The sequence below is a fragment of the Abramis brama genome (genome assembly GCF_963993115.1).
Source record: "Abramis brama genome assembly, chromosome: 21".
NCBI lineage: Eukaryota > Metazoa > Chordata > Actinopteri > Cypriniformes > Leuciscidae > Abramis > Abramis brama.
Window position 1 is genome coordinate 14,664,805 of NC_139983.1, and position 26,718 is coordinate 14,691,522.

At 37.5% G+C, this 26,718-nt stretch overlaps 2 protein-coding genes across 3 annotated transcripts in view; one reads left to right on the forward strand and one right to left on the reverse strand.

Annotated features, from left to right (window-relative positions):
- tdp1 (tyrosyl-DNA phosphodiesterase 1) overlaps positions 1 to 7,688 on the reverse strand; it is a 31,766-nt gene extending 24,078 nt beyond the window's left edge. Inside the window, exons 1-7 of the mRNA XM_084097009.1 lie at positions 7,451 to 7,688; positions 6,584 to 7,194; positions 6,421 to 6,464; positions 6,262 to 6,317; positions 6,057 to 6,153; positions 2,295 to 2,329; positions 1,234 to 1,326 (exon numbers count right to left, since the gene is read on the reverse strand). Of these exons, the coding sequence (XP_083953135.1) occupies positions 1,234 to 1,326; positions 2,295 to 2,329; positions 6,057 to 6,153; positions 6,262 to 6,317; positions 6,421 to 6,464; positions 6,584 to 7,184 (926 nt within the window). The 5' untranslated portion in view covers positions 7,185 to 7,194; positions 7,451 to 7,688. The remainder of the gene's footprint in view (positions 1 to 1,233; positions 1,327 to 2,294; positions 2,330 to 6,056; positions 6,154 to 6,261; positions 6,318 to 6,420; positions 6,465 to 6,583; positions 7,195 to 7,450) is intronic.
- Positions 7,689 to 8,373: 685 nt separating this feature from the next.
- Positions 8,374 to 26,718, forward strand: part of efcab11 (EF-hand calcium binding domain 11) — an 88,247-nt gene continuing 69,902 nt past the window's right edge. The window contains exons 1-3 of one of the 2 annotated variants that reach the window (XM_084096373.1): positions 8,374 to 8,525; positions 17,713 to 17,808; positions 18,895 to 18,943. In XM_084096373.1, coding sequence (XP_083952499.1) covers positions 8,448 to 8,525; positions 17,713 to 17,808; positions 18,895 to 18,943 — 223 coding nt within the window. In that variant the 5' untranslated portion in view covers positions 8,374 to 8,447. The remainder of the gene's footprint in view (positions 8,526 to 17,712; positions 17,809 to 18,894; positions 18,944 to 26,718) is intronic. The other variant, XM_084096374.1, reaches the window with a different exon arrangement.

Consider the following 26,718-nt stretch of genomic DNA (forward strand, 5'->3'; position numbering starts at 1 on the left):
CTATTTTTAGAGTCTCTGAGGACAAGAAATGATGAATAGAATAGGTGGAAGCGGTATGGAACTTTTTTTTACATTTCCGGGGTTCTCAGAAGCGTAAGTCGTCATAGTTGTGTAAGCTTCTGTAGTGGTGAACGGGAGATGACAGCAAAAACTATTTTTGTATTCCCATTTGCTCCAATAGCAAAAGAAAAAATACATGATAGCGTTTACGTGACTTTCCAAAAGAGGGAAACAATATTGTGAGATTGATTACAGCAGTCAGAAGAGGGAATGATGTAAAATTTGTCATTCCCTCAGCTGTTAAATACCCTCGCAGCAAATTTGTTTTTGTAATTCACTGCCAAGGTAATATAACACAAATACAGTGTTATAAATCTATTTTACATTTTTTACAGTCTGTTAAAGGTCCACTGGGAAACGTCAAGCTGGATTGACATCGTCTGTATAAACACCACAGTACAACGTGGCACAGCATGTGTACTATCCACTAGGCCATGGCTCCAACACTTTTTAATGCCCTCTGTGTGAACTAATACTGATCTTGCAGTACAGGTTGAGTACATGTGCTGATTGCCTGAATATATATATGCCAGAAGGTTTAAATATTAATTGCTCAATTTAGAGATTTAATTTGCTTCTCACTAATCCACAGCCTAGTGTGGGTGATAACCTAACTGCCAGCCTTACCCTATGACTCTCGAGCTTTTGTCTCCTTAATGGTATTCTGTCCCCGATACACCGCTAATAAAATCGAGTCCAATAACCAAAAGCAATTGCTAATTCATTGGGCATCGCTCTGACCTGCCTTAGAATGAATATGACACCATGGAGAACATATGTATTAATGGATAGCTTTCATAAAACGCTGCTTAATTTAAGCAAATATTCCATGTAGCTAATTTAAACAGATCATTTCAGGTCAGAGAGGAGTATAACAACACGATTGGTTTATTCAGATTTGTAGAGCTCCACGTTCCAATTTAGGACACATCAGCTTAATTTCAATTTACTCTAAGTGTCTGCACAGTGTGTTGTCATAGCAACAGACAAACGTGTCATTAGTGAATGCACAACTTCCATTTCAGGAATGAAACAAATGTTGTCGCACTCGGAAAATGAGCAACTTCAAAAAAAGAGCACAACATAAATAGCTTGTTTCTAAATTGACCTCACCATCAGCTATAACATTTCCATTCTGAACATTCACTGACATGAGCATTTAGCTCGTTTTACCCTTGTGTCTTCTGGTACCAATCGGCTCGGATGAGGTTTGAGGTAAGAATGATGACTCTGAATCCCTCCTCGTACCAAAGCAGCATCATTTTCCTGCAAAAAGCAACTACAACTTAAATTCAATTGATCTTACATAATGACATTCATTTGATCTAATCTCTTTCTTTCATTTGTATTCTTCAAAACACTGCCATTGAACCTTATGGCACATTTACCAAAGACTGCATTCCCTGCATAATAACATTGATTTGACCTAAAATACATGCCTTTTTGTGTCAAGCGGTATAAAAGAGTACCTTTCAGAACACGGGCACATTTACTAAGCCTTCAGTTTTTGTATTATATTAATTATAACAAGAACCCCACATTTTGGAATATAAAATCAATTCTGTGCTGTTCTTTGGGTGGAAAAGGTATTATTTTATTTAATAAAATAAGAAAAAGCTCTCTATGTTCTGCAGAGAGGGATGTTTAAAACTAATTTGAGGGCAAATTAGCACATGAAGACCTGACAAAGGTGTTTGAGAATGTTTATTCTGCCAGTCTTTATGTTCTTTTGCTGCCTTTTTTGTTAAATTTATATCAAATAAGACAAGCCTTTTAATTTGTTCATCTGGAGTCAAAAATGCTCAATCCTAGTTATGTCGGCCTCTGTTGAATAAAACATGAATGATTCTATGGAGGGAAAACAGTACTCTAGGAATACATCACATTAAAATTCAATACTGCGCCTGTTTAACATCTAATTTCAACTCATCACAACAGATGCTCATCTGATAATCTGCGCATCGGCATGGATTGCGAAGAATTGAATACTCTCTTGAGTAGCTCTCTTGAGTGCTACCTCCCTTATGCAGAATGCTACTGACTGCTCATAAATACTACACCTGACCATCAAGGTATTTTAATAAAAAAGTAAATAAGCTACAACACTACCACTGTTGACTTGTCACTCAAAAACACTGCTTTACAGATTTTTACTAGAAACCAAGCTTAAGTCTAAGTTCTTCGCTCACAGTCTCACTAAAATTATACATAGAAATAAAATGTCCAACACTCACGTATGATGTGTGCCAAATGCAATGTCCAGTTTGGCCTGTCAAAAACCATAGAGAGTTCAATTCAACAATAAACATTCAGTATTTCTTTTAAAATTAAATGGTATGTAATAACAAAAGGCTTTTTTTTTTTTTTTTCAGTAATGTCACAATTTTCCCACTATACACAGATATTGAGAAACAAATTGTTTAGAGCAGTGGTTCTCAAATGGTTCGGCCACGGGACCCACATTTTCCTATAGTCATTAAGCGGCAACCTAATTCCTATAAGATATACAAATTATATATAAAATAAATTTGCTTTTAAAAACCAAGCAAATTTATTTCACAATAATGGTTGACATACACAGTCGCACACACAATTGCCAACCCAACTAATACTGATGAATAAGTATAAGGTAATGCTATTAAACAGCAGTCCCAAACTAGTTTTTAAACCCAAACACTTGGCAAATAATTGATTGGTTTGAGTAGGGCAAACTTAAATTAAACAAATTAGTTCCATCAAATCAACTTTCTTTTTGAGTTCACAAAACTGAGATATTTTAAGTAATCAGAATTGTTTTGAGTTTTATGAACTTGTTTCTTTTAATTTAGACCAACTTAAATTAAAACTGGGCTGGGATTTCTATTTCCCAGCATGCTTTGACATGGCATGCAAAAGTAAGAGTAAATGCTTAAATTAATAGATTAAAAGATTTATTAAGTGTTATATAATGTTTTTTGCGCAAGATTAATGTTAAGTGGGAAATGCAGTAGTGTTTATTGTTTTGCTATGGGGGTCTATGAGAACAGGTATATGTTAAATGTTCTATATTGCTGCACTCATTCAGCAATTGGTATACTATACTAATGCTATCAGAGCATTGTGTTACCAATTAGCAAGTTAGCATTTACTGAAGTTTCCACTACCAAAAAGATTTGAGTTGAGACTACTTGATACTACTTGTTAAATGTATGAATTAGCTTACTTAATTATTTCAAGTTAAGAGCAATTAAAATGTATGAGTTCAAAATAAAAATATGCAAGTTCTGCTTGCTTAAACTTTAACTTCTTAATTAAAATAAATAAATATGTAACTGATTACCTCAAATCTTTTAAGTTTTGCCAACTTTTTCAGGTTTACAAAGTTAGTAAGTTGGTATGAACCACCACAGTCATTTAAAAATATACAAAATATACAAAGTGCAAATAAAGTGGTATTTTGGGGTCACGGAAACACAGTTACCATGGTAAATAAGTAAGGGATAATGTAGAGCGAGGTGGTTGTTATAGCGAATACAACCTCGACAGGCTAATCTTGAATCAGCCTGAAGGGGTTGTATTCGCTATAACAACCGCCTCGCTCTACATTATCCCGCTTATTACATGGCTACCCACCAAATAAATCAATAATTTGACACAAAATATTGATTCAAAAAGGAGTTTATTGTTTTAAAACGATTGTATTGCTTCCGCTAAAGAAAATAGTCCGTTCCGTCTCTACGGTTAGAATCCTGCGTCCATAGCAATGCTCTTTTTTTCATGGCAATGGTGTGTTATACTTAGCAGCGGTCTGTTATGTAAGGGTTAATGCCTGACGAGGTGTCCATTATCAGGTATTAATGGACGACGGCGAGGCGTGAACCGTCCGACGCGCAGCGGAGCCTTTCCTAGGTGTACATTATCACTTTTTAATGGACACCCTGCAGCCAATCAGAATCGAGTATTCACCCAGACCATGGTATAACAAGAAATAACAGACCGCATTCTACATTAGAATTCAACCAAGCCATGTAATAAACAATTATAACATGAACTGTCAATGAAACATAAGGAAACTGCATCATATAAGCATGCAGATCCTTCCTAGCCAACACAGGAGGTACCAGTTCCAAAATGTATTGGTACTTTTTGGTGATTTCATGATTTACTAATCAGTTATCATACTTATACTTTCAGCGTTTGAAAAGCGGAAGCTTCAAATAGGGGTAGGGATGGGAACCGAGAACCGGTTCTTCTTCAGAACCGGTGCCCAGTGAATCGATTCCTTGGAACCGTTAGCATGCCTGCTTAACGATTCCGCTTATCGGTTCCGCTCGTTCAAATGTGACACGACATCACACACGTGCTGCGTTGTTTTGGTTCAGAACGTAGCAAACACTATGAGCAAACATGGCATCGAGGCAGAAGCGCTCTGACCGCGTCCTAACTACATGCGACACGCGATAAAAAGTATCACGCGATAAAACACGCGATACACTTTTTACACGCGATAAAAAGTATCATTTTCCATGTTAATCAAAGTTTAACCAGCCGCGACACGCGACGATTCTATTTGAAACGGATCCTATTTTACTGCGACGTCGCGCTGGAACAACAATCTCAAAGTGTGGCAATGATAATATCAGGTACTATTTTTGTGCTTTATTTAATGTTAAAAGCGTGTATAATGTGACTGAATATCATTTAGTGCTCCCAGCTTTGTAGCTGTAAAAACAACAATGGATAAGTCACATCAGATCTTGAAATTAAACAAATGGAAACAAAAACGATTGTTTTAGTAACTCAATAGCCTAATCCAAATGAGCACTGTTAATATTCCAAAAGACACAAGCTCTTCCTAAACTGTTTTCAGTCTGTGTTTTTAGTTTTTATGGCACATAAATGGCAGTTTTATTTATTTTTTTGTCCGGACCAATGAATGTGAAAATTGTCAATTTCCTAATCCTAAGGCACTCTTCTTGATAAACTTTCAAGGCACACAGGTTGAGAAACACTGCCCTAGGCTATAGGTCCCTGGACTTTACTTTGAGAAGTAGCTCACCTACTTTTAGGTTTGTTCTGAGGTTGCTACACATAATTTGTGTATACTCTGTGCTGTGTCTTCTGATCAGATATTAAAGCGAGTTAATACAAACAAATTTGTACTTATTCCCTCACCCAATAAGAATTGATAAGAGAATCGGATCGATAAGCAATATCGATAATGGAATCGGAATCGTTAAATTCTTATCAATTCCCATCCCTAAATAGGGGTGTAAAAAACTTCAGCTGCAGCCTGTTTCAATGGCTGTGCCCATAGTACGGGATTGTTGTGATTTATTTATATAAAATTCAGGACAGGCACTTCTTCTAACGCAGAGAAGCCCAAACTAGGGCCTGCGGGCCTAAACCACAGCAAAAACCAAGTCCAAATACAGAAAAGTTGGATTTGTTAATGTTAGAATAATGACAATGATATATAGCCTGACAACATCTTATCTGTGGCCAGTTGCATAAACTGTTAAGACTAGTCTTACAAGTTAGTCATCCAATTTTATTCTTTAAAACTGTTAATAACTTTTTAATGTCAGTAACATAAAAACGTAGATTGGTCTAATTTGACACCGAACAGTAAGACTGATTACCCCTAACTAACTTCTAGTTGATCATACTAGTTCTTAAGACACAGTCTTAACATAATGGCTATGTTTATGCAACTGGCCCCAGGTAACAACACATTTTTATTCTCAGGCACGCTTTACTTTAACTTTATCAGACAGAAGAGTCAACAGCTTTCACACATCTCTTTCAAAAATAAAATGATCGCATCAGAAAAATATTTAGCATTACGTTTTTTGTTGTTGATGTTGTTTCTTTGACTGCACACTCAAAACGGTCTTGCGACCCACCAGTTGACAGAGACTGGTTTAGAGGACCTCAGACTACCATAAAGTTTAATGCTTCCCTCTAGTGGAATAAGTAGCTTAATGCAAATCAAGAGAACCATAAAAATCACAAACCTGGCAGAAACGAATATTTGGATATGGTTTGGCTTGCTCAATTAACCGAGCCTTGGACTCTCTCTTTTCTCCGTGAACGAGTATGACCGGTTTGTCCCTAAAAAACAAACAGCATAAGTACTTATTGGCATGTAGTGCCATTTCATTCGATGTAGTGAAATGATGTTTTCAATTTATGCAGCTGCAATACAACATCAAATCTTACCTAAATTCTGGCGGATACTGCTCCACCATCCATGGAATGTCAAAACAGTAATTAAACTACAAAAGAAGAAAAATGTGAATCAGGACAAAAACATTACAAACTTTTGTGTGTGGTTTGTAGTAAACACCTTAGCTGCAACTTCATCCATTAACACAATACCTGTACAGACTCTTTTAGCATTCCAAACATTGGAGAAAGTATATCTGATTATTGGAGAGGGAGAGGAAAAGAAAACAGGAAGATTATTAGAAATATACAACATCATATCATAACTTTATTATATATAAAAAATTTTTTTTAAAAGTTCTAACTCTTTAAATACCTTTGATATGCAGCGCTCCAGTGTTTAACTTTTTCGGTATCCCAGTGACTTTGTTTAAATAAAATCGATACATGTCATTCATAGATAATAAGTTGGTCTCAAAGAAATCAGTTGGCTCTTCTTTATAATAACTAGTGCCGTGAGGGCTCGGAGGACGTTTGACTTCGGTCTTCTTCCTCTTAGGACTTAGATTTGGCTTTTTGGGTTCATTTTTCATGACAGGTGGAGGAGCTTCATCATCACTGCTGGAGAGGTTCCAGCCCCCCTCCTCTGTTTCTCTCTTTCTCTTTACAGCAGGTGAAGAGTTGCTTTCATACTTTACAGGGACGGTTTGATTCACATGTGCAGCTTTTCTGGCTTCGGATCCCATGGAAGGAGCAGACGGTTCTTTCAAAGGATGGGAGTTTTCAGCTTTCTCATTGCGTTTTGGACTCAGTTTGGGCTCTTGCTTGAAGAAGGTTATGACCTTATCTGGTTTTATTTCTAAATCAGGTTTAATGCTTGGTTTGTTTAAACCCTTTTGAGGTGTTGGAGGGATAATGTTGTCCTCATCTTCACTATCTGATATGGTCCACTTGCCATGTTGACTGTCCTGGGACATTTTTGTTCAGCTGTGGATCACAAACAGCTTTAGATTATCTTTTTTTTAATGCTTGCTGTAAACTGTAAAACGAGCATACTATATTCTGTAAACAACAGTTCCTTATTATTGTCATTTGACAAAATGCATTGAAAAACAACTAGATGGAGCCTAAAACAAAAGATAAATGCTCGCATTGCATCACATGAACAAGTGATAGATTGAAGAGCTTAACCACATTGTATACATAAGCAGACCAAGTTCAATGTAAATGAGCGTAAACTTACAAAGAGGCGGGAAGATGAAATGTACAGGCTAACTTACAGGTAAATAATTCAAATGCTACGGTTTTAAAGAAAGCTAAATATGTGCTGCATATATACAGCTACGAAACTACTAGACCGTTGTCCATTTGAAACTCATATCATATCGACACAGCAGTTTGTTGTGTTTTGATTCGGCATACACGCTCTGTACATTCCACATGTAGGCTAGTAACAGAAGGGAAAAGCCACAATGTTCTTCAAAATAAAAGTCTCTGTGATACTCGACATTGAACAATTTGAACATGGAAGCCCATTTCCGCCGCATTAGAAATAAAAACAAAACATAATTATGACATACAATACAAAGTAATAAATACATTAAAATAATATGACATAAAGGCCGACATTGTATGTCATAATTATCACTTTGTATGTCATAATTTCGACGTATGTCATAACTGACGTTTTATCTCATAATTTTGACTTTTTTCGACTTTTTACGTATGTCATATCATAACCATAACCATGACTTAGTAGCTCATAATTTCGAATGTAATCTCATAATTATGACTTGTATGCCATAATTAACAAGACAGGGAACAATTTCGACTTGTACTGTCTGTCATAATTTTGATTTACCAAAGCATGATTTATTTTCTTATGTGGCGGAAGTGGGCTTCCATTTACTGTATATCGTACATTTTGTTGTGAATGCCACTGCCACTATATTGCAAAAAAGCCCTAATATTAATATTTCATATTATGACCCAAAAATAGGCTTTATCTTTAAGCAGAATTCAATTTCTTAAAGATTTATTTTTTATTTTTTTGTGGGTTGACTTTTAGTTTGAAAATAACGGACTTCATCATAGACCATTCGCCAATCAGCGTCTCTGGTAGTGCGTGCTTAAACTCAACAAATCAGCACAGCAAACCAATCCCTCACATCCATACGGTTTCTATGGAAACATCTACAACTTTCCAGAAGTCTTCAGATATTTATATCTAGGTTGTCCCAATGCAAATATTCACCGCTGGAAGAAGCTTTAGGAATGAGAGACAATTAAACGATGCCGAAAGAAAAAAAATTGAGTTGGTAAGATCTGAGTTTTGTTGATTTTGATTGTCATGTTGTCGCTTGTGAAACAGATTTGCTTGAAACAGGTGCTGGTGCGAATGCTGAGATGACGTATATTTACAATAATATGCTAATATATGGATAAGGTAGACAGTTTTCAAGTTATACGACTGAACATGTCACACTTTTGTGTAAGTGAACGGGCATGGAATGTGTAACTTATGGGCTTTATTATTTAAAAAGCTTGGTCTTGTGACATTTAGATAAAACGTTAGATAACGTTAGCATAGAAAGTAAATTTGAGGTTTCTTGACAATACAGATGCAAATGGATAAGACATGTTTCTACCCACAGTAGGGATAAAAATGTTCCGCCCGAACAGGGACTTGAACCCTGGACCCTCAGATTAAAAGTCTGATGCTCTACCGACTGAGCTATCCGGGCTCTGGAAAGTAGTGTCGGGAGGGGTGTCTAAATCGCCAACTGTATGTTGTAACTTACGTCGTTACATTATTACTGAACGGTAACCTCGTAAATCATTACAATCATTACAAAGAAGTAGCCTACATAACATGTGTGGGCATAACAGTAGTTGTGCCGAGATAGGTGACTTACTATGGAAATCCGTGACTAGAGGTCGCTGTTCATTATAATATACGAGAACATGTCCGGCGCTCGTGCACATTATCGTGAGCGTGCGCGCTGCGCTGTTGAGTTCTTCAGAGAAACAGTCGCGTCGAAGTAAAAACATGATCATTTATTTCAAGAAATTTATTTAAAGAAATGCTGTAAATTGTTAATTTACATGATTATTTGTGTTTGTTTGCTTGTTTGTTTTCTGCAAAGCTGCTTTGGTATGATGCTTTTTGCACTGTGTGTAATGTTCACCAAATTCCCCTTAATTTCTAACATCTGCCCGTCTTCATTTACATTTCATTTAACTGCAAAACAGCAATCTTTTGGAAACTCGTTTAATTTCAGTATTGTGTACTAAATAAAAAACAACAACATTTTGATCATTTATCTTTTATGGCTCGTTTCCACTGAGAGTTGGGCGTCAAACTACCTCATGACTCAAAGCACATAACATTACACTAATAATGAACAAAAAACAACCTAAAGATCACTGACCTGTATCACCTGATAGTCCAGCAGTGGCGGAACTAGAGTTTTATACAGGGGGTGGCCACTGCTACTTTCGGGGGTACACAGTGCACACACACACAGTGGAAAAGCATGTGGAAGGAATTGGGTCACTCTGTTTGTGTCTATAAGTGTTGAACATCCAAAATATTTGCAGAAAACAAAGCTGAAGCACCAAGGAGATAAGATACCGCATGTGTATGTTATGAACTGCTGCGTTTATTTACAATTATTTATTTTTTAATTAGATAGAGCAGGCATCAAGCAGACATGTCCTTGAAAAATGTAAACAATTTTATTGCCCATCAATATAAAATCTTATCCTAGGAAGATTTAATACAACATAATTCTTTCTTTATAATAATTTATAATAATTCTTTCTAATTATAATTATTTAATTTATAATTATTTTTTTGTGTTCATTTTTGGGTGAACTATCCTTTTAATCTGGCAAAATCATCTCAACTTAAATTCCTGAATTGGGTATGTGATTGACTGCCTGTGTCTGGTAGATGCTCTGACCTGTTGCTGGTTCTGAAGTCTGACCACACTGACTCTGACTAGCCAGTGGTGATGCAAGGGCTGGGGTCTGATCTGCCTGTTAGTCCAGTCATTTTAAGACAAAATGGGGGTCAACCTTGAACAAATTGCAACAGAAGCAAACTCAACTGATTTTGTATCCTCAATATGTCCTGAGTAAGGAAAACAAAGCCCAGAAGAATCCCATTAGGGGAACATTTCGAAAAAGACCCAAATATAGCCTATTCATACGCCTATTCATTCTTTCTCTCATGTGAATGGGGTAAAAATTTTAACCTTTAGATATCACCATGAAAATTACTGAGTTGATTACTTACATCAAGACAAACAAAAAATGTATTCCAAGTTTTTTTAAATTGTTTGTTAAGATGGACAAACGGTGCATAATCTAATTACGTATGTGCTAATTTGCATAAATACCACAACAGATCTAAACATTGGGTATAGCCAGGTGAAAATGTCTTGTTGAATCTTGTTGACACATAACAGTAAAATACTTAATGTTAAGGTCTGAATGGAACCCATTTAGGCTACCCATGAGCATTAATACATAGAGGCAGGAAGAAGTACTTAAGAGATGGGGTTTGGGGCTGGGTCTGTGCCTGTTTCTGGGGGACGAGTCTGAGGGAAGAACAGGAGACAAGGGTAAGGAGAATGCAGAAGACAAAAGGCAGGTAAAATAAAAAGTGAATCCCCAGAAACAGTTTTCGAAACTTTCCCCTAATGGGATTCTTCTGGACTTTTTTTTCCCTTACTCAGGACATAATGAGGATACAAAATTATTTGAGTTGGCTTCTGTTGCAATTTGTTCAACCTTTTTTCATAAAATGACTGGACTATGTTTGTGCTTATTTAAAAAGAACTCTGATATCTCTCCCTTTCTTTTCATGTTTAATTGACCCTGTTCAAAAATATGACAAATTTAAAGATTCCAATCATATTCATATTCTAATCATCATCCAATTACCAACATTTTTATCTTAACTATTCTCGCCAGTGTAAAAAAAAAAAAAAAGAAGGTGTTTTTGGTCATTTTCACAATTTCATGGTGTTCAACAATTTCAATAATGTTTTATTCTAGCTTCGTGCGTCTTTTTTTATCAACACTTGAATGTTGGCAAGTTTCATAAAAAGCAACATGAACAAAAAGCTGAGAAAATCGCATTTTTATCAAAGACTACATCTAGATCAGATTCATAATGATGATCAAAACACAGTAGATCGAGTCCATCAACACCCTACACCCATAACGCTTCATAGTCCTATAGTGATCGCATTATGATATCACTTGTTTCTGCTCTTCTTTGCCTGCGTTTTGATCTCCTATCCTCACATTAGCTAGAACATTTGTATACTGTAACGTACACACACGGCAAGTACTGTATATGCGTGTATTAGGCCTAATGTAGGCTATTCGGAGCAAACCACCCTGATGCTAAACCTTAAAAACTTACTTCAAATATGATGTTTTCTTATTCGGTGAAGTTCGGTAGCCTATCTTGCAACCATCTCTCGTCCTCTGCTCGTCCGTTTGAAAACTGTGCGCGCGCCGCGCTGCCGGCGAACGTAATTTTTTATTATTTTTTTTAATCAGCATCAGCAACTGCCAGTAGCAAATAAAATTTTGGGGTGGCACCCGGGGTGGCCAATCACATGTCAGGGGTGTCCAGTGCCACCCCGGACCCCCCTCTGGCTCCGCCACTGTAGTCCAGTAATTTTATGAAAAAAGGTTGAACAAATTGCAACAGAAGCAAACTCAACTGATTTTGTATCCTCAATATGTCCTGTGTAAGGAAAAAAATACCGGAGTGAACATGGCTGTGAACGACTTTTGCAGATTATGTTTAGTAAATCTACGCATCCACGGTACAATCAGCGTCTACGTCACGGCTCTCAGCCCGCCCTCTGTTCGTTGATTGGCCGGCTGTTTTCAGGCCGGAGGAAAGCGGAAAGCTCTGACGTCTCAAGCCGTTTCTCAATACCAAGTACCAGGGCTGCCAACTCTCACGCATTGAGCGTGAGACTCACGCAATTGACACTTTTCACACGCTCTCACGCCACACATCCATTTTCTCACGCACAGAAAAATTGCGGAGCAAAGAGGTAGGCTACCTACTTTTAATATTGAACTAATTCTCAGCTCTTAGTTTTCGTCAATTTTATTACGAAATTCAGACAAAAATACGTTTGGCGCTGGTAAATGTGACGTGACAGATCGCTGAGCGCCTCAGTTCAAGTGCACGTGAACCGATCATCTGTTACTTTTTTATTTAACCCTTAATCGCTGTTTGGGGTCATTATGACCCCACTGGACTTTTCTTTCATTTTTTAAAAATGTTACCTTCATATCAGAGGCATGAAACTCTGGGACTTTTCCTAAATAACCTATCTAAACATGCACAAAAAAACTGGGCTTGATTTGGTTGTTCTAAAGGTGTGTAAAAAAAAATTTACCGTTTAAGCTGTTTGGGGTCAAAATGACCCCACATTGAAAATGAATGGGAAAATGAAAAAAATGACTTTTTTTTATTTTGTTTGTCAAAAAAATAAAATTAAATCCATTATAAATCTGAAAATTTATACATATAAACCAAGGTCTGGTCCTAGAGCATAAATAAAAAGTAGAACGAACTTTCTATCTCATACACACACACACACAGACACACACAAACACATAAACAAACACACAAATGTATGTGTTTGCAACAGAGAGCATTTTTACAGAAATTGGTAAATAAAATAAACAAAACTGGCATAAATCTAAAAAAATGTACATTTAAATCAAGGTCTGGTCCTAGAGCATAAACCCAAAGTGGAACAAACTTTCTATCTCATACACACACACACAAACACACACAAACACACACAAACACACACATGTATGTCACTGCAACAGAGAGCATTTTTATAGAAATTGGCAAATAAAATAAATAAAACTGGCATAAATCTAAAAAAAAATTACATTTAAATCAAGGTCTGGTTCTAGAGCATAAACCCAAAGTGGAACAAACTTTCTATCTCATACACACACACACACAAACACACACAAACACACACAAACACACACGTGTATGTCACTGCAACAGAGAGCATTTTTATAGAAATTGGCAAATAAAATAAACAAAACTGGCATAAATCTAAAAAAAAATTACATTTAAATCAAGGTCTGGTCCTAGAGCATAAACCCAAAGTGGAACGAACTTTCTATCTCATACACACACACACACACAAACACACACATCTATGTCACTGCAACAGAGAGCATTTTTATAGAAATTGGCAAATAAAATCAACTAAACTGGCATAAATCTGAAAAATGTCACATATGCAACATGGAACAAGCTTGTTCACACACACACACACACACACACACACACACACACACACACACACACACACACACACCACAGTCATGTCATAGTGGTGACTTGTAATGGTTCTGCAAATGTATGTATAATAATTTGCAAAAGCAGATAATTCAAAATATATCAGAAAACAACAACAAATTCTAACTCTGACAAAAATACAGATTTTTTATGTATTTCAAAATGTTTAAAGAAATATTCACAAAATATATATATCAAAGTTGTGAGGAGAAGTTGAAGCATCACAAACAATAAAGTGAAAATGAATGAGTCTCTATGGCCCTCTATTGGATATATGTGGTCATTGCACTTTCTTTCTTTAATTATAATTTCTAAAGTTTTTCCACAAACCAGCAGATGTCAGTATTCTATCTCTAACACATAGAGCAATGACCAAAAACTATTTAGATTTAATTAAGATCATCATTTAAGTAATTTTTTCTTTAAAAAATCATTTTTCATGAGCCAATTTATGGCCTAGTTATGTAATTGTGCAGTAAATGGGTAAAAAACTTCAAAATTTCCACAAAAACACAGCATAAATGTATAGTTGAGAAGTAAATAAAAAAAATTATATATAGTTTTCCATATAAAAAATGTATATTTCCTTATGCAATTGCTCTTTAAAAGTTTGGGGTCAAAATGACCCCAAACAGCCTAAATGTTGTCCTTTTTTAACAGCGATTAAGGGTTAAAGATGCAGTACAACTTACCGAAAGTATACATAATATCGACCAATTAGTGTTTTTCAACCACGGAAAGAGGTCAATATAACAGCAGGAGAACAATTATGTCACATAACGTTACATTTACCTCAGGAAAGCCATTTAATGACCATATCATGTTAACTGAATAGAAAAAATAGCTAGAGGAGATTTTGCTGAGCACTATATTACATATTTATTATATTTTTTACTTATGTCATTAAATAATTGTTATTATAACAAAAACTGCATTATATTTAATTTAATTTATTTTTAACCTTTAATAATACCAGCAGATTGGGCCCTCTATGTTTACAGCATTAGGTGATATTATTTTTTTAAGTAAAATTTAAAATAAACATGTATCCAAATTAGTCAATATTGAATCAAAATCGGAATCAAATCACAAGAATGGAATTGAAATCTTGAAATTTTTGTCAAGCAATAATAAAAACTGTATCCTACCAGTCATTGTACAATGTAAACATTGTAACAATCTCACTCCAAGCAAAACTCAAAAGTTGGCAGCCCTGAAGTACGCAAAGTTCGGACTTGAGTCCTTGGTAGGTCGGACTTGACAAGTTCGACTCAGGAGAACGAACTCCCGAGGACGGGAGGACACAAGTCCGATAATTCTGAAATGGAACAGCAGCGTACTTGATAGCGTCACTCAGCTCGCTCTGGCTACTCCGGTTATCTCTTTATGTATATCTAGGCTACAAGTAAAACAAAATATGTTATAAACCACCACTCTGCCTCTTTTCATTTTCATTTAAAAAAATCTTAAACATAATGGCCACACAAATGTGGTTCAGGCAACGCAATTGATTATCTTCACTGCATATTTATAACACGAAATATAAAGCACAACCCTGACTCTTTTTGTTTTCATTTAAAAAAATATGATAAATAAAAAACATAATATTGATCATTAAAACTAACATTTAGCAAAAAGAGACAGGGTTGTGTCATTTTATTTTATTATATATGTACATACAGTGAAGAGAATGTAAGCAACATGTATAATAAAATATTTTGTATGTTTTAAATATATAAAATAAAATGACATAACCTTTTTTGTTAAATGTCAGTTTTAATGATCAATAATAGCCATTATAAAAGTATAAGTAGCCTAAAAGGTATAAGAAGCTATACAATAATAAAGCAAACGATTCAGTCAAACATAAGTCAGCTCTCTAGGCTACAACGTTAAAGTTAAATAGACTAAATAAAGCTATAAAACTTCACTTTGCCCTCAGCTTAACGTTTTGCCAGGGAACAAATTATAGATTAATGAGACAAATAAAATAAATAAATAAATCGTCCGTTAGATATACACAAGACGATTTATATCTCATGTTAAACCACTAGACTGGAGACATCCGAGCCAGCGGCAAGTCAGCAGCACTAGCCGAGGAAAGGCTGTTCTCGGCGGGGTACATGAGCACCGAGCGTCCGATTGCCTGGTTCTCACAACTCCGAAAACGTCAGATCAAATTTTCAAATAGGCGCTATCTTTATAAATAAACCAAAGATTTGAGCTTTAAACAACTACATTCTCGCCTGAAATACTCTTAAAACTACATTTCGTGACACAATTACAGCAGTATTTTTAAATTACGCGGGGTTTCTCCTCCGCTATTGACGCTTGCTGGTTGGTGTGAGATGCATTCTGGGATACCTTGCTGTCTCAAGTCCGCACAAGTCACCTCTTGATGCATCCTTGGTAAAAGGGGCGGATCAAGAACACATCCGGGGATTTGAACTGGACTTGGCTAGATGTGAACTTTGAATTGGAACAGTACTTGGGCAGCGACTGATGACGTTTCACAAGTTCACAAGAACACAAGTACAGACAAGAACGCATATTGAGAAACGGCTTCAGACTGAGTACAGAAGTGAAATGAAATTGAGCGGAAGTACGAAGTCTGACGTAGTCAGGCTAAGGAAGAAGTACTTTAAACCAGCCTTTATTAATTATTATTGCAGAGATGGGGTTTAGGGCTGGGTCCATGGGACTGTTTCTGGGGATTCACTTTTTATTTTACTTACCTTTTGTCTTCTGCATTCTCCTTACCATTGTCTCCTGTTCTTCCCTCAGACTCGTCCCCCAGAAACAGTCCCACAGACCCAGCCCCAAACCCAATATCTTAAAAATGAATAAAGGCTGGTTTCTAAAGTACTTCTTCCTGCCTCTATGTATTAATGTTCATGGGTAGCCTAAATGGGTTCCATTCAGACCTTAACATCAAGTTTTTTACTGTTATGTGTCAACAAGATTCAACAAGACATTTTCACCTGGCTATACCCAATGTTTAGACCTGTTGTGGTATTTATGCAAATTAGCACATATACGTAATTAGATTATGCACCGTTTGTCCATGTTAACAAACAATGAAAAAAAAACTTGTAATACATTTTTTGTCTTGATGCAAGTAATCAACTCAGTAATTTTCATTATATCTAAAGGTTAAAATTTTTACCCTATTCACGTAAGAAAAAGAATGAATAGGCGTATGACTAGGCTATATTTTGGTCTTTTTCGAAACTTTCCCCTAATGGGATTCTTCGGGACTTTTTTTTCCTTACTCAGGACATATTGAGGATACAAAATCAGTTGAGTTTGCTTCTGTTGCAATTTGTTCAAGGTTGACCCCCATTTTGGCTTAAAATGACTGGACTTTGACTGCTGCTGATTAATTTCGGCATTGATAGTGTTGCCATTGAAATGCATAAATTCGAGTCACGAACCGCTCAGAGTATAACATCACTGGTATTTGTCTTTTATAATACAGATTTAAAGTGAGAAATGCAGCAGATAGTTTCATTACGTTTGTGCTGGGAATGACAATAATTTCATATTTATTAAATGCCCAGTTGGCTATACATTGATCTACACGTGTACAGTATATTGACTTACATTAGTTTATTTGTTCTGTAAAATGCAATATAATGCAGGGTTGCATTATATTAAGTATATTTTGTATTATTTTGCAGTGTACTTGCCATATTCTTTTTTTTTCGTGTGATGCAAAGATAGTTGAATATAACCTAAATCAACACACCTCTGCTCTTACTCAAAGACTCAAAGTCAGCGAATGAAGCCTCCAGACGGGAATAAAAGCAGATTGTATTGGTTACAAATTCTTAGGATGAATATGCAAATGCACCATATAAATGTAAATAAAAAACAGTGAAAAAAATGAGTGCCGTTATGTGCATCCCCCCAGGTTCCAGGATCTGAAGAGCTGTGCTCATTTCTCACACAAACTTTTACTGAACAGCAACCTCTAGTCAGATTTCTTTCTTCTGTGTTCAGTGTTAAACATTCTGTGGATATTCAATTTGGTCGCTCTCTACAGTCCATATGCTTAATAATGCCACTATTGGGGTTATACGTACTCCAGAGTAGATCAACTCTGATTGTAATGTCTATGTTTATGTATTCTTTAGGTTTTCCATCAGTGTGATGTGGGTAAGAAAGGTTATTTGTCCAGAGAAGATCTTAAGATAGCAGTTGTCATGCTTTGTGGATACAAGCCATCAAAGGTAGGCCTACAGAAAATCAGAATCACTTGAAATTCTCTAAATTATACATTTACTGTCATATTAAAGGGATAGTTCACCCAAAAATGAAATTTCTGTCATCATTTATACACCCTAAAGTTGTTGTAAACCGGTATGAATTTCTTTCTTCTGCCAGACACAAAAGAAGATATTTTGAAGGATGTCGGTAACCAAACAGTTGATGGACCCCATTGACTTCCATAGTATGGAAAAAAATACTATGGAAGTCAATTGGGCCCATCAACTGTTTGGCTACCCATGTTCTTCAAAGTATCTTCAAGAAATTCATACAGGTTTGGAACAACTTGAGGGTGAGTAAATGATGACAGAATTTAAATTTTTGGGTGAACTACCCCTTTAACTAAAATAATATGCTTATATGGTGTACTTCTATCTTTATAATATGCACACAGCATATACAGTAAGTATGCACTGCTTCACATATTCATGCTTACATTAATTATATGACCTGAAACATTTGTTTAAAAAAGACCAACATATAGGCCTAGCTATGACTACCTTTTATATAACGTATGCTATTGAATACTTATGACGTTGTGAGTGGAAGGGTAACACAGACCCACTGGGATATTCTGAAATTCTATTTTAGGATATTGACTAGCAATATTCAATTCTTTTGAGTTAGATATTTTCAATTAATTGCTTAAACCGATTCAGACAAATGGCCTGAACAATGTACGAATCGGAATCAAGAGTCAACAACTCATGACAACTGTATCTTTTTTTCTTTGTGTTGTTTAATGCAAAGAACAGGAAAATATACTACTTAAACCTGTCAATCTCATTTTACTTGACAACGTCATGGTTAGATAACCGTTGCAAAACAATTTAACTGAGTAGAAACATGATTAAAATACTTAAATAGCGGCAAATTGGTGTCAAGTATGTAGATTTATTTGACTATGTTCATCATATTGTCATTTTATGACATTAATGGAATACAAATTTTAATCTGACAGGGCTTGGAGATTTTTTGCTTAACGTTTTGTTAGTTTTTTGTATATTTCTAATCATATTTTAACAGTCATTTTGTATGTTCTCTTGCAGTCAGAGACAAATATCTTGATGGAGAAGGGCACTAATAAGGACTGTCCAGGTAAAGGCAAAATATAGTACCTGTCATATTGAATTAATGCATCACAGTTTTTTGCACAGTTGTAGACATGCCATTGCTGTGTATTTTAGTGTTCCCTTTCAAGGCGTAGTGATCTTAATCTAACCGTGCATATTCACAGTTTCTGGATATATGTACGTGCACGGATGTGTTAGGCTGTAATGCTGCCCTGTTTCCTTCAGTGCAGCTAGCCATCCTGATCTAACTGTGCATCTCAGCTATGGTGACTTACGCTGCGTTATGTACATGGATGCACTATTCTTACGCACTTGTGTTATGCTGTCATGTTGCCCTGTATCTAGTGCAACTAGCTATCCCAGTCGAACTGTGCATATTCACAGTCTCTGTCGATACGGCGACCTGCGCTGCATTATTGCACATGGATGTGTTCATGCTGCTGTGTTGCCCCGTATCCTTCAGTGCCTATATTGAGCTACTGCGTATAGTTGGCGCTACAGCGACCGATGCTGTTACGTACATGTGCTACGCTGTTATGTTGCCCCGTTTCCTTCACTGCAACTGGCTATTCTGTACTAACTCGTATACTCACAGTTCTAGCTACGGCTACGACTGTGTTTGTGTACTTCTGAGGTGCTATGCTATTTTGGGGCTATTATCTAACTGCGTATATTCACAGTTGTTGTCGCTACGGCCACTGGCACTGTGTTTATGTACATTCAGTTATGTGTTAAATTGCACTTCTGTACATCGGCTATGGAACATCGGACTATGTTCTACAAGGGAGTGTCAGTTTCCTCGTGACCCCCTTGCTGGCCTATCATCCCCGGTTCACGGACCTGAGGACCCACGGACCTACCCCCTCAGTAAGGTCCTGCTTCTACAGGCGATCGGCACGATTGGCACCCCAGCCCCAAGCTGTGGAACCTTCTTGTGTGTCCGCTGTTGGGTCCTTCGTTTGAGCAAGACACTTCACACTAATAAGTGCTGAGAGATCTCCTTGAGAAGGACCTTTCCACCTGTTCTCGCCCCAGCGAAGCACTTGGAGACCTACGCTCATTCTATGTGAATGATGTTACATTGTCTCGGACCTAGTGACTGCAGCGTCACTCTCCGTCCGATACCAAACTGCGTTCCGAAGACGCTTACACCGTTCAGAGCACAGATTTATCCCTGCCCGCCTTCTGCTGAAGCTGTCAGCCTCACATGATGCTGATGCTCAGAGTGCTGTTGGCCTTGTAAGGGCTTTGCGGATGTACGTGGACCACCAGGCAGCAGTCTGACTAGCTGTTTGTGTGCTTGGTGGATGGTACTAGGGACTGAGACTTTCTCACTGAATTCGATGCTTTCCATGTGATTTAATGCCTACGGGATATAGGTATGCTGGCTGTCTTCTCAGAACACGTTCGCCAGGGGTTCAAGTTTTATGCACTGCCTATAGCGTCGTGGGTTCGGTGAGTTTTATTAATGTACTCATGAACTGTTACCACCACCAGCTGTGCAGTAGTCTGCATTATGCAGAGTTACCATTGCTGCTAACTCTGTGTTATGACTATAATGTTACATAGCTGTTTCCGCATTACACAGTAGTTTTCAATTTCTGTTAACTCTGTGTATGGCTATAAGGTTATGCAGCTGTCACCGCTATTGCCGTCGACACTGTGTTAACTCTTGTGCTTGAGTGCTTATGGTGTTGTGCCTTCGCTTCATTGCATTGGATATGCAATGAAGCGAAGTGCCTTCGCTTCATTGCATTGGATATGCAACTTGGTAGGTCGGAACAGACGTTTCTTGGTCTAGTTTCGCCATCAGTTCGAGTGCTCCTAGCGGCGCTGCTGGCTTAGAACTGTTGTCTCTCGTGGGAGTGTAGCTTGACCCCGTTCAGGGCTTATCTTCACTGCTCTCACGGCGGGATTCTATACAGTTCCCATATACGTCTTTGACGTAATGTTGAAGTGACCGCCTTGAAAGGGAACGTCTCCGGTTACTATCGTAACCTCGGTTCCCTGAGAGGCGGGAACGAGACATTACGTCAGCCGCCGTGCTCGCCGTTTGATCAGCTGTGCTAGCGTTCAGTCTTGATTCTGACGTAATTGTCGCGCCCATGCTATTTATACTGCCCGCGGACCGGTCAGCATTTGCATGTTTCGCGTCAATTGGCCAGCTGTCTCCAGCTGGCGTTAGCCTATAAGATTTCAGTGAAAATGAGGAGGAAGGGAGTTCCCATATACGTCTTTGACGTAATGTCTCGTTCCCGCCTCTCAGGGAACCGAGGTTACGATAGTAACCGGAGACGTTTTGCAATTAACCTTCAGCAGACACTCAACCCACACTGATGTGTACTCCAAAATTAAATGTACAATTTCTCTCCTGATTTATTTTTCTATGTGGAAAACTAAATTTTATACCACTCAGGCAAAGTGAAAGGAAAAGGAGCATGACGTAGATACTGTGTAATCTTTTTACACATTGCCAGTAATGAAATCCTGACAAACAGCGGTAAATAATGTTGCCGTGAAATGCATACAGGATTTCTACTGGCCCTTTTGACAGACAGAAACACTGAGGAAAATGGGGGTTTGGCAGGACAGCATTTTGAAGGAGACATTAAATGGTTGAAGACCTAGATTAGTAAGTAATTTGTTTCTTGTTTTATCCCACAAGCAAATTGCTTTTGTATACTGCCCTGTGGGAAAGCATAAGATAATCTAGTTAAAGTGGCATGCTTTTGTGTGATGAAATATTCCACCATTAAATCTTGCTCAGAGCAAATGGTGAATTAAATTGCCCCTCTTTTGAATTTCATGTGATTACTAAATTAGTGATGGTCGGGAGGAGAGGGTTGCTGGTGGTGATGTGGGAGGCTTGACTAGACTCAGCAGTGAAATGCTTTGGCAGGCTCATCGCACAGAAAAGAGGCCACTTAAGGCTTCAGTGCTACAAGGCGTTCACAATACTACTGACACTTGTTAAGCCTACTCACCCCTTTTCTCTTTATCTCACTCTCTTTCTTTCTTTTTTTGTTTTGTTAGGGATATGATAAAAGCAAGGGCGTAGGTTTGATTTTGAAATTGGTGAGGACGGGGACATCCCCTGAAGCTGAGCTGCATCTGTCATTAAAGGGACAGTTCACCCAAAAATGAAAATTCTGTAATCATTTACTCTCCCTCAAGTTGTTTTAAACCTGTATGAATTTCTTTCTTCTTCTGAACACAAAATAATATATTTTGAAGAATGTCGGTAACCAGACAGTTGATGGACCCCATTGACTTCCATAGTAGAAAAAAAAACCTCAATACTGGTTACCGACATTCTTCAAAATATCTTCTTTTGTGTTCAGCAGAAGAAAAAAATGCATACAGGTTTGAAACAACTTGAGGGAGAGTAAATGATGACAGAATTTTCATTTAAAAGTGAACTTACAGAAATTAACTGTTGGCATATTTGTTTCACTATGGAAGTAAAATAATGTCAAATGTTTTTGAAATAAAAAAGCCTGTTGAATTGCACTACTTGAAAAAAATAGGCATCGCATTAACCATGCTTGCATTTTAATGCATTGTATTTTTAGGGCTTGCATTTTTATGGGCAGAAATTCAACATGGTTTAATATTTAAGCTGTGAATATTTCAATTGAAAACATTTCAAACACATTTTCATTATTAAAAATTCAATAATCCATATTCACCTTTCATATTTCACTTCCAAAATATTCAAACTGTTTACAAATACAACCTATAATATTCAACAGGCAATTTTCGGTCCATTTTTATTTCGCTTTGCAAATTCGCTTCCACAGATTCAGTGGTTCAAATTCGACAGTAAATTCAACATTGACATCCAGGAACTGCAGGAAAAGCAGTAGATTGCCGAGCATACTCTCCATCTGCTGTTAGTCGATCTCACCAGCAGGTGGTGCAAAAGCGCGTGTTGTTGACGAAGTTTAAGCTAAATGATATTACAATTTTTTTGTATATAACACTCAACGTAGGCTATATATAACTGCTAATTATTGCTCATTTTAGATATTATACCCTATTAATTTAAAATTAAACAGGTTTCAATTTAGGCTATTATAATGGTGTGTTGTGTAAACAGCATTGTTAGTGTACAGTTTATTCATTTAGCCTTTACCTCAGATTACATGTATAACCAAATCATCATCTGAACGTGTATGTTCTGCTCTTTCAATGGGTTGTCTCAGTTCATTTTTAGCACTAACGATCGCGGAGATATTCAAGCAGTTTAGCACTAACGTTACAGATTTCGTGTTCGATTGTGCTCACCTTTCTTTGAAAATAAGTCAGTTACCAATTGTTTCCCCTCATTTTGTTTTCTTTCCTTCTAATGTCGTTCCTTTCATTTTGGGGGGCCTGATTTGCCTTTCTTTGAGAAAGACATTTCTACAGCAGAAGTTTGCGCTCCTCCAGATGCTGAACTAACTAACATAAAATGCGTGCAGATGGACTAAACCATTTGGCGCATTAGCAAGGGGTGGGACCAGTCAGTCAATCAACAAAGTTATTCAGCCAATACACTAATTTTACATTTCATCTGACATTCATTATGAAATTTAATTAGGAAATGAAAATATCCAGGTAACATAAAATATATTCCAGACTTTTCAAGGGCCCTCTCTCCCTTTAGGGCCCTGGTAATCAGTACTGGTTTTACCCCCAGTCCGACGCCCCTGTGTCCCACATTTTTGTGCACAGAACTGTTGATTTCTCCCTAGCTTACTGCATAGGTTTCCTTCGGAGGAGAATTGCCGCTTTACACAAGAGCCTCTCACAAGTTAGATAGAAAAAACAAAGCCAATCAGTTTAGCGATGTGTGTTAGCAGGCGGGACTCAGATATTAACCGTTTGTGTACCATGAATTGCGCAAAACAAAAGATAACCGGACAACTAGTGGTTATATATATAAAAATATATTTTAAGTTTTGATCGAAATTATTGATAGGGACATATCAGTGTCACTGGATATTAGGGACACGTCCCTAGCGTCCCTACTAAATTCTACGCCCCTGGATAAAAGATAGATTCAAACATGCATTATCTGCATGAGAGCCACAGTTTAATGTGCCAGAGCATATGTGGTAACCACTAGGCCATGGACCTTAGTCAGGGTAGACGCCAAATTGAATTTTACACAAAAACAAGGTGGTGAGGGATAGCCTTATATGGCATGCACTGTATAAAGGTCCCAGATCACATGTAATTTTCAAAACTCATAACTTTCAAAACTGTTTATGGAGGTTTGTCTGCTGAAAGTCTTAGTCCTAGTCTGTCTTTGAATAATAGATTATTAGTTGTTTGCATTTGATTAGGGTCGCCACCCCATGTCACCGGCTGCATGCTACTTTAAAGGGTTAGTTCACGAAATGAAAATTCTGTCATTAATTACTCATCCTCATGTCGTTCCAAACCTGTAAGACTTTTGTTCATCTTAATTCGGAACACAAATGAAGTTCTTTTTTATGAAATATGAGAGCTTTCTGCACCTTCATAGACGGCTACGCAACTACCACTTTGACGCTTCAAAAAGTTCATAAAGAGATCGTATAACTAATCCATATGAATTTAGCGGTTTAGTCTAAATTTTCTGAAGAGACATGATCACTTTAAATGATGAACAGATTGAAGAACAGATTCAGGCTTTTATTCACATATAAACATTGATCAGCAAACATAAACAGAAGCTCAACCGAACAAACCTCACTGGTTCTTGCGGAAGCTCAAACCTGCTGCGTAACACGAGAATGAGCCTCATTGGTTATTGCGGAAGCTCAAACTTGTTGCGTAACACGAGAATGAACCTCACTGGTTCTTGCGGAAGCTCAAACGTGCTGCGTAACACGAGAATGAGCCTCATTGGTTCTTGCGGAAGCTCAAACGTGCTGCGTAACACGAGAATGAGCCTCATTGGTTCTTGCGGAAGCTCAAACCTGCTGCGTAACACGAGAATGAGCCTCATTGGTTCTTGCGGAAGCTCAAACATGCTGCGTAACACGAGAATGAGCCTCATTGGTTATTGCGGAAGCTCAAACTTGTTGCGTAACACGAGAATGAACCTCACTGGTTCTTGCGGAAGCTCAAACGTGCTGCGTAACACGAGAATGAGCCTCATTGGTTCTTGCGGAAGCTCAAACTTGCTGCGTAACACGAGAATGAGCCTCATTGGTTCTTGCGGAAGCTCAAACCTGCTGCGTAACACGAGAATGAGCCTCATTGGTTGTTGCGGAAGCTCAAACTTGTTGCGTAACACGAGAATGAACCTCACTGGTTCTTGCGGAAGCTCAAACGTGCTGCGTAGCACGAGAATGAGCCTCATTGGTTCTTGCAGAAGCTCAAACTTGCTGCGTAACACGAGAATGAGCCTCATTGGTTCTTGCGGAAGCTCAAACCTGCTGCGTAACACGAGAATGAGCCTCATTGGTTATTGCGGAAGCTCAAACTTGTTGCGTAACACGAGAATGAACCTCATTGGTTCTTGCGGAAGCTCAAACTTGTTGCGTAACACGAGAATGAACCTCATTGGTTCTTGCGGAAGCTCAAACCTGCTGCGTAACACGAGAATGAGCCTCATTGGTTCTTGCGGAAGCTCAAACCTGCTGCGTAACACGAGAATGAGCCTCATTGGTTCTTGCGGAAGCTCAAACTTGCTGCGTAACACGAGAATGAGCCTCATTGGTTCTTGCGGAAGCTCAAACCTGCTGCGTAACACGAGAATGAGCCTCATTGGTTCTTGCGGAAGCTCAAACCTGCTGCATAACACGAGAATGAGCCTCATTGGTTCTTGCTCGTTAAACGAATATGGTTGAGCTTCTGTTTACCACAACTGATGTGTGAGTTGATTGAAGAATGTTTATATGTGAATAAAAGCCTAAATTCAATCTGTTCATCATATAAAGTGATCGTCTCTTCAGAAAATTTGGACTGAGCCACTCAATTCATATGGATTAGTTTTACGATTCTTTATGAACTTTTTGAAGCGTCAAAGTTTCAGTTGTGTAGCTGGAGGGACAGAAAGCTCTTAGATTTAATAAAAAATATCTTAATTTGTGTTCCGAAGATGAACGAAGAGACTTACGGGTTTTAAACGTCATGAGGATGAGTAATAAATGATTAATTTTCATTTTTGGGTGAACTGTCCTTCTAAGTCAGACAGTCCACAGTGAGGAACTGAAAATGCCTATCGGTAAACTGTGAAGTTGGCCTTACATTCATCATTAGTTACTGGACAGACCCATTGAGAACTCTTTCCAGTTCAGCCCTATATTTGGAGAGCCTCTTGAGATTGAGCTTGACCTGCTTAATAAAAAAACCGCACGTTTACGACGCACGACTTTGAGACTCTGTCGCTATGGAAACAAAGAAGCTACAATCACATATAGCAGCATACATAACACACATATCACACATAAATGCTTCTTTACTAATTGTGAAATTGATTTCTTTATATATTTGCTATTAGTATCCTCCACACTGCAAAATCCTTATGTGTTTATTCAACTATGTGTGGGCCTAAAATACAGGACAAATCACGTCCTGAATTGATTTGATACGGGATACATCATTTTACCTTTAAATACTGGACGGTCCCGTATTTTACGGGACGGGTGGCAACTATGGGTGGGCGATATGAACAAAATCTTATTTCACAGTATGAGAAATTTTATTTTAGTATGACGCATGTATAGAAATTTATTATCAACCATTTATCGGTTAACATGAAAGTAATTATTAGATAATCAGTATTGACCAGACTTTTAATTATCTGTGCATCCCTACATAAAA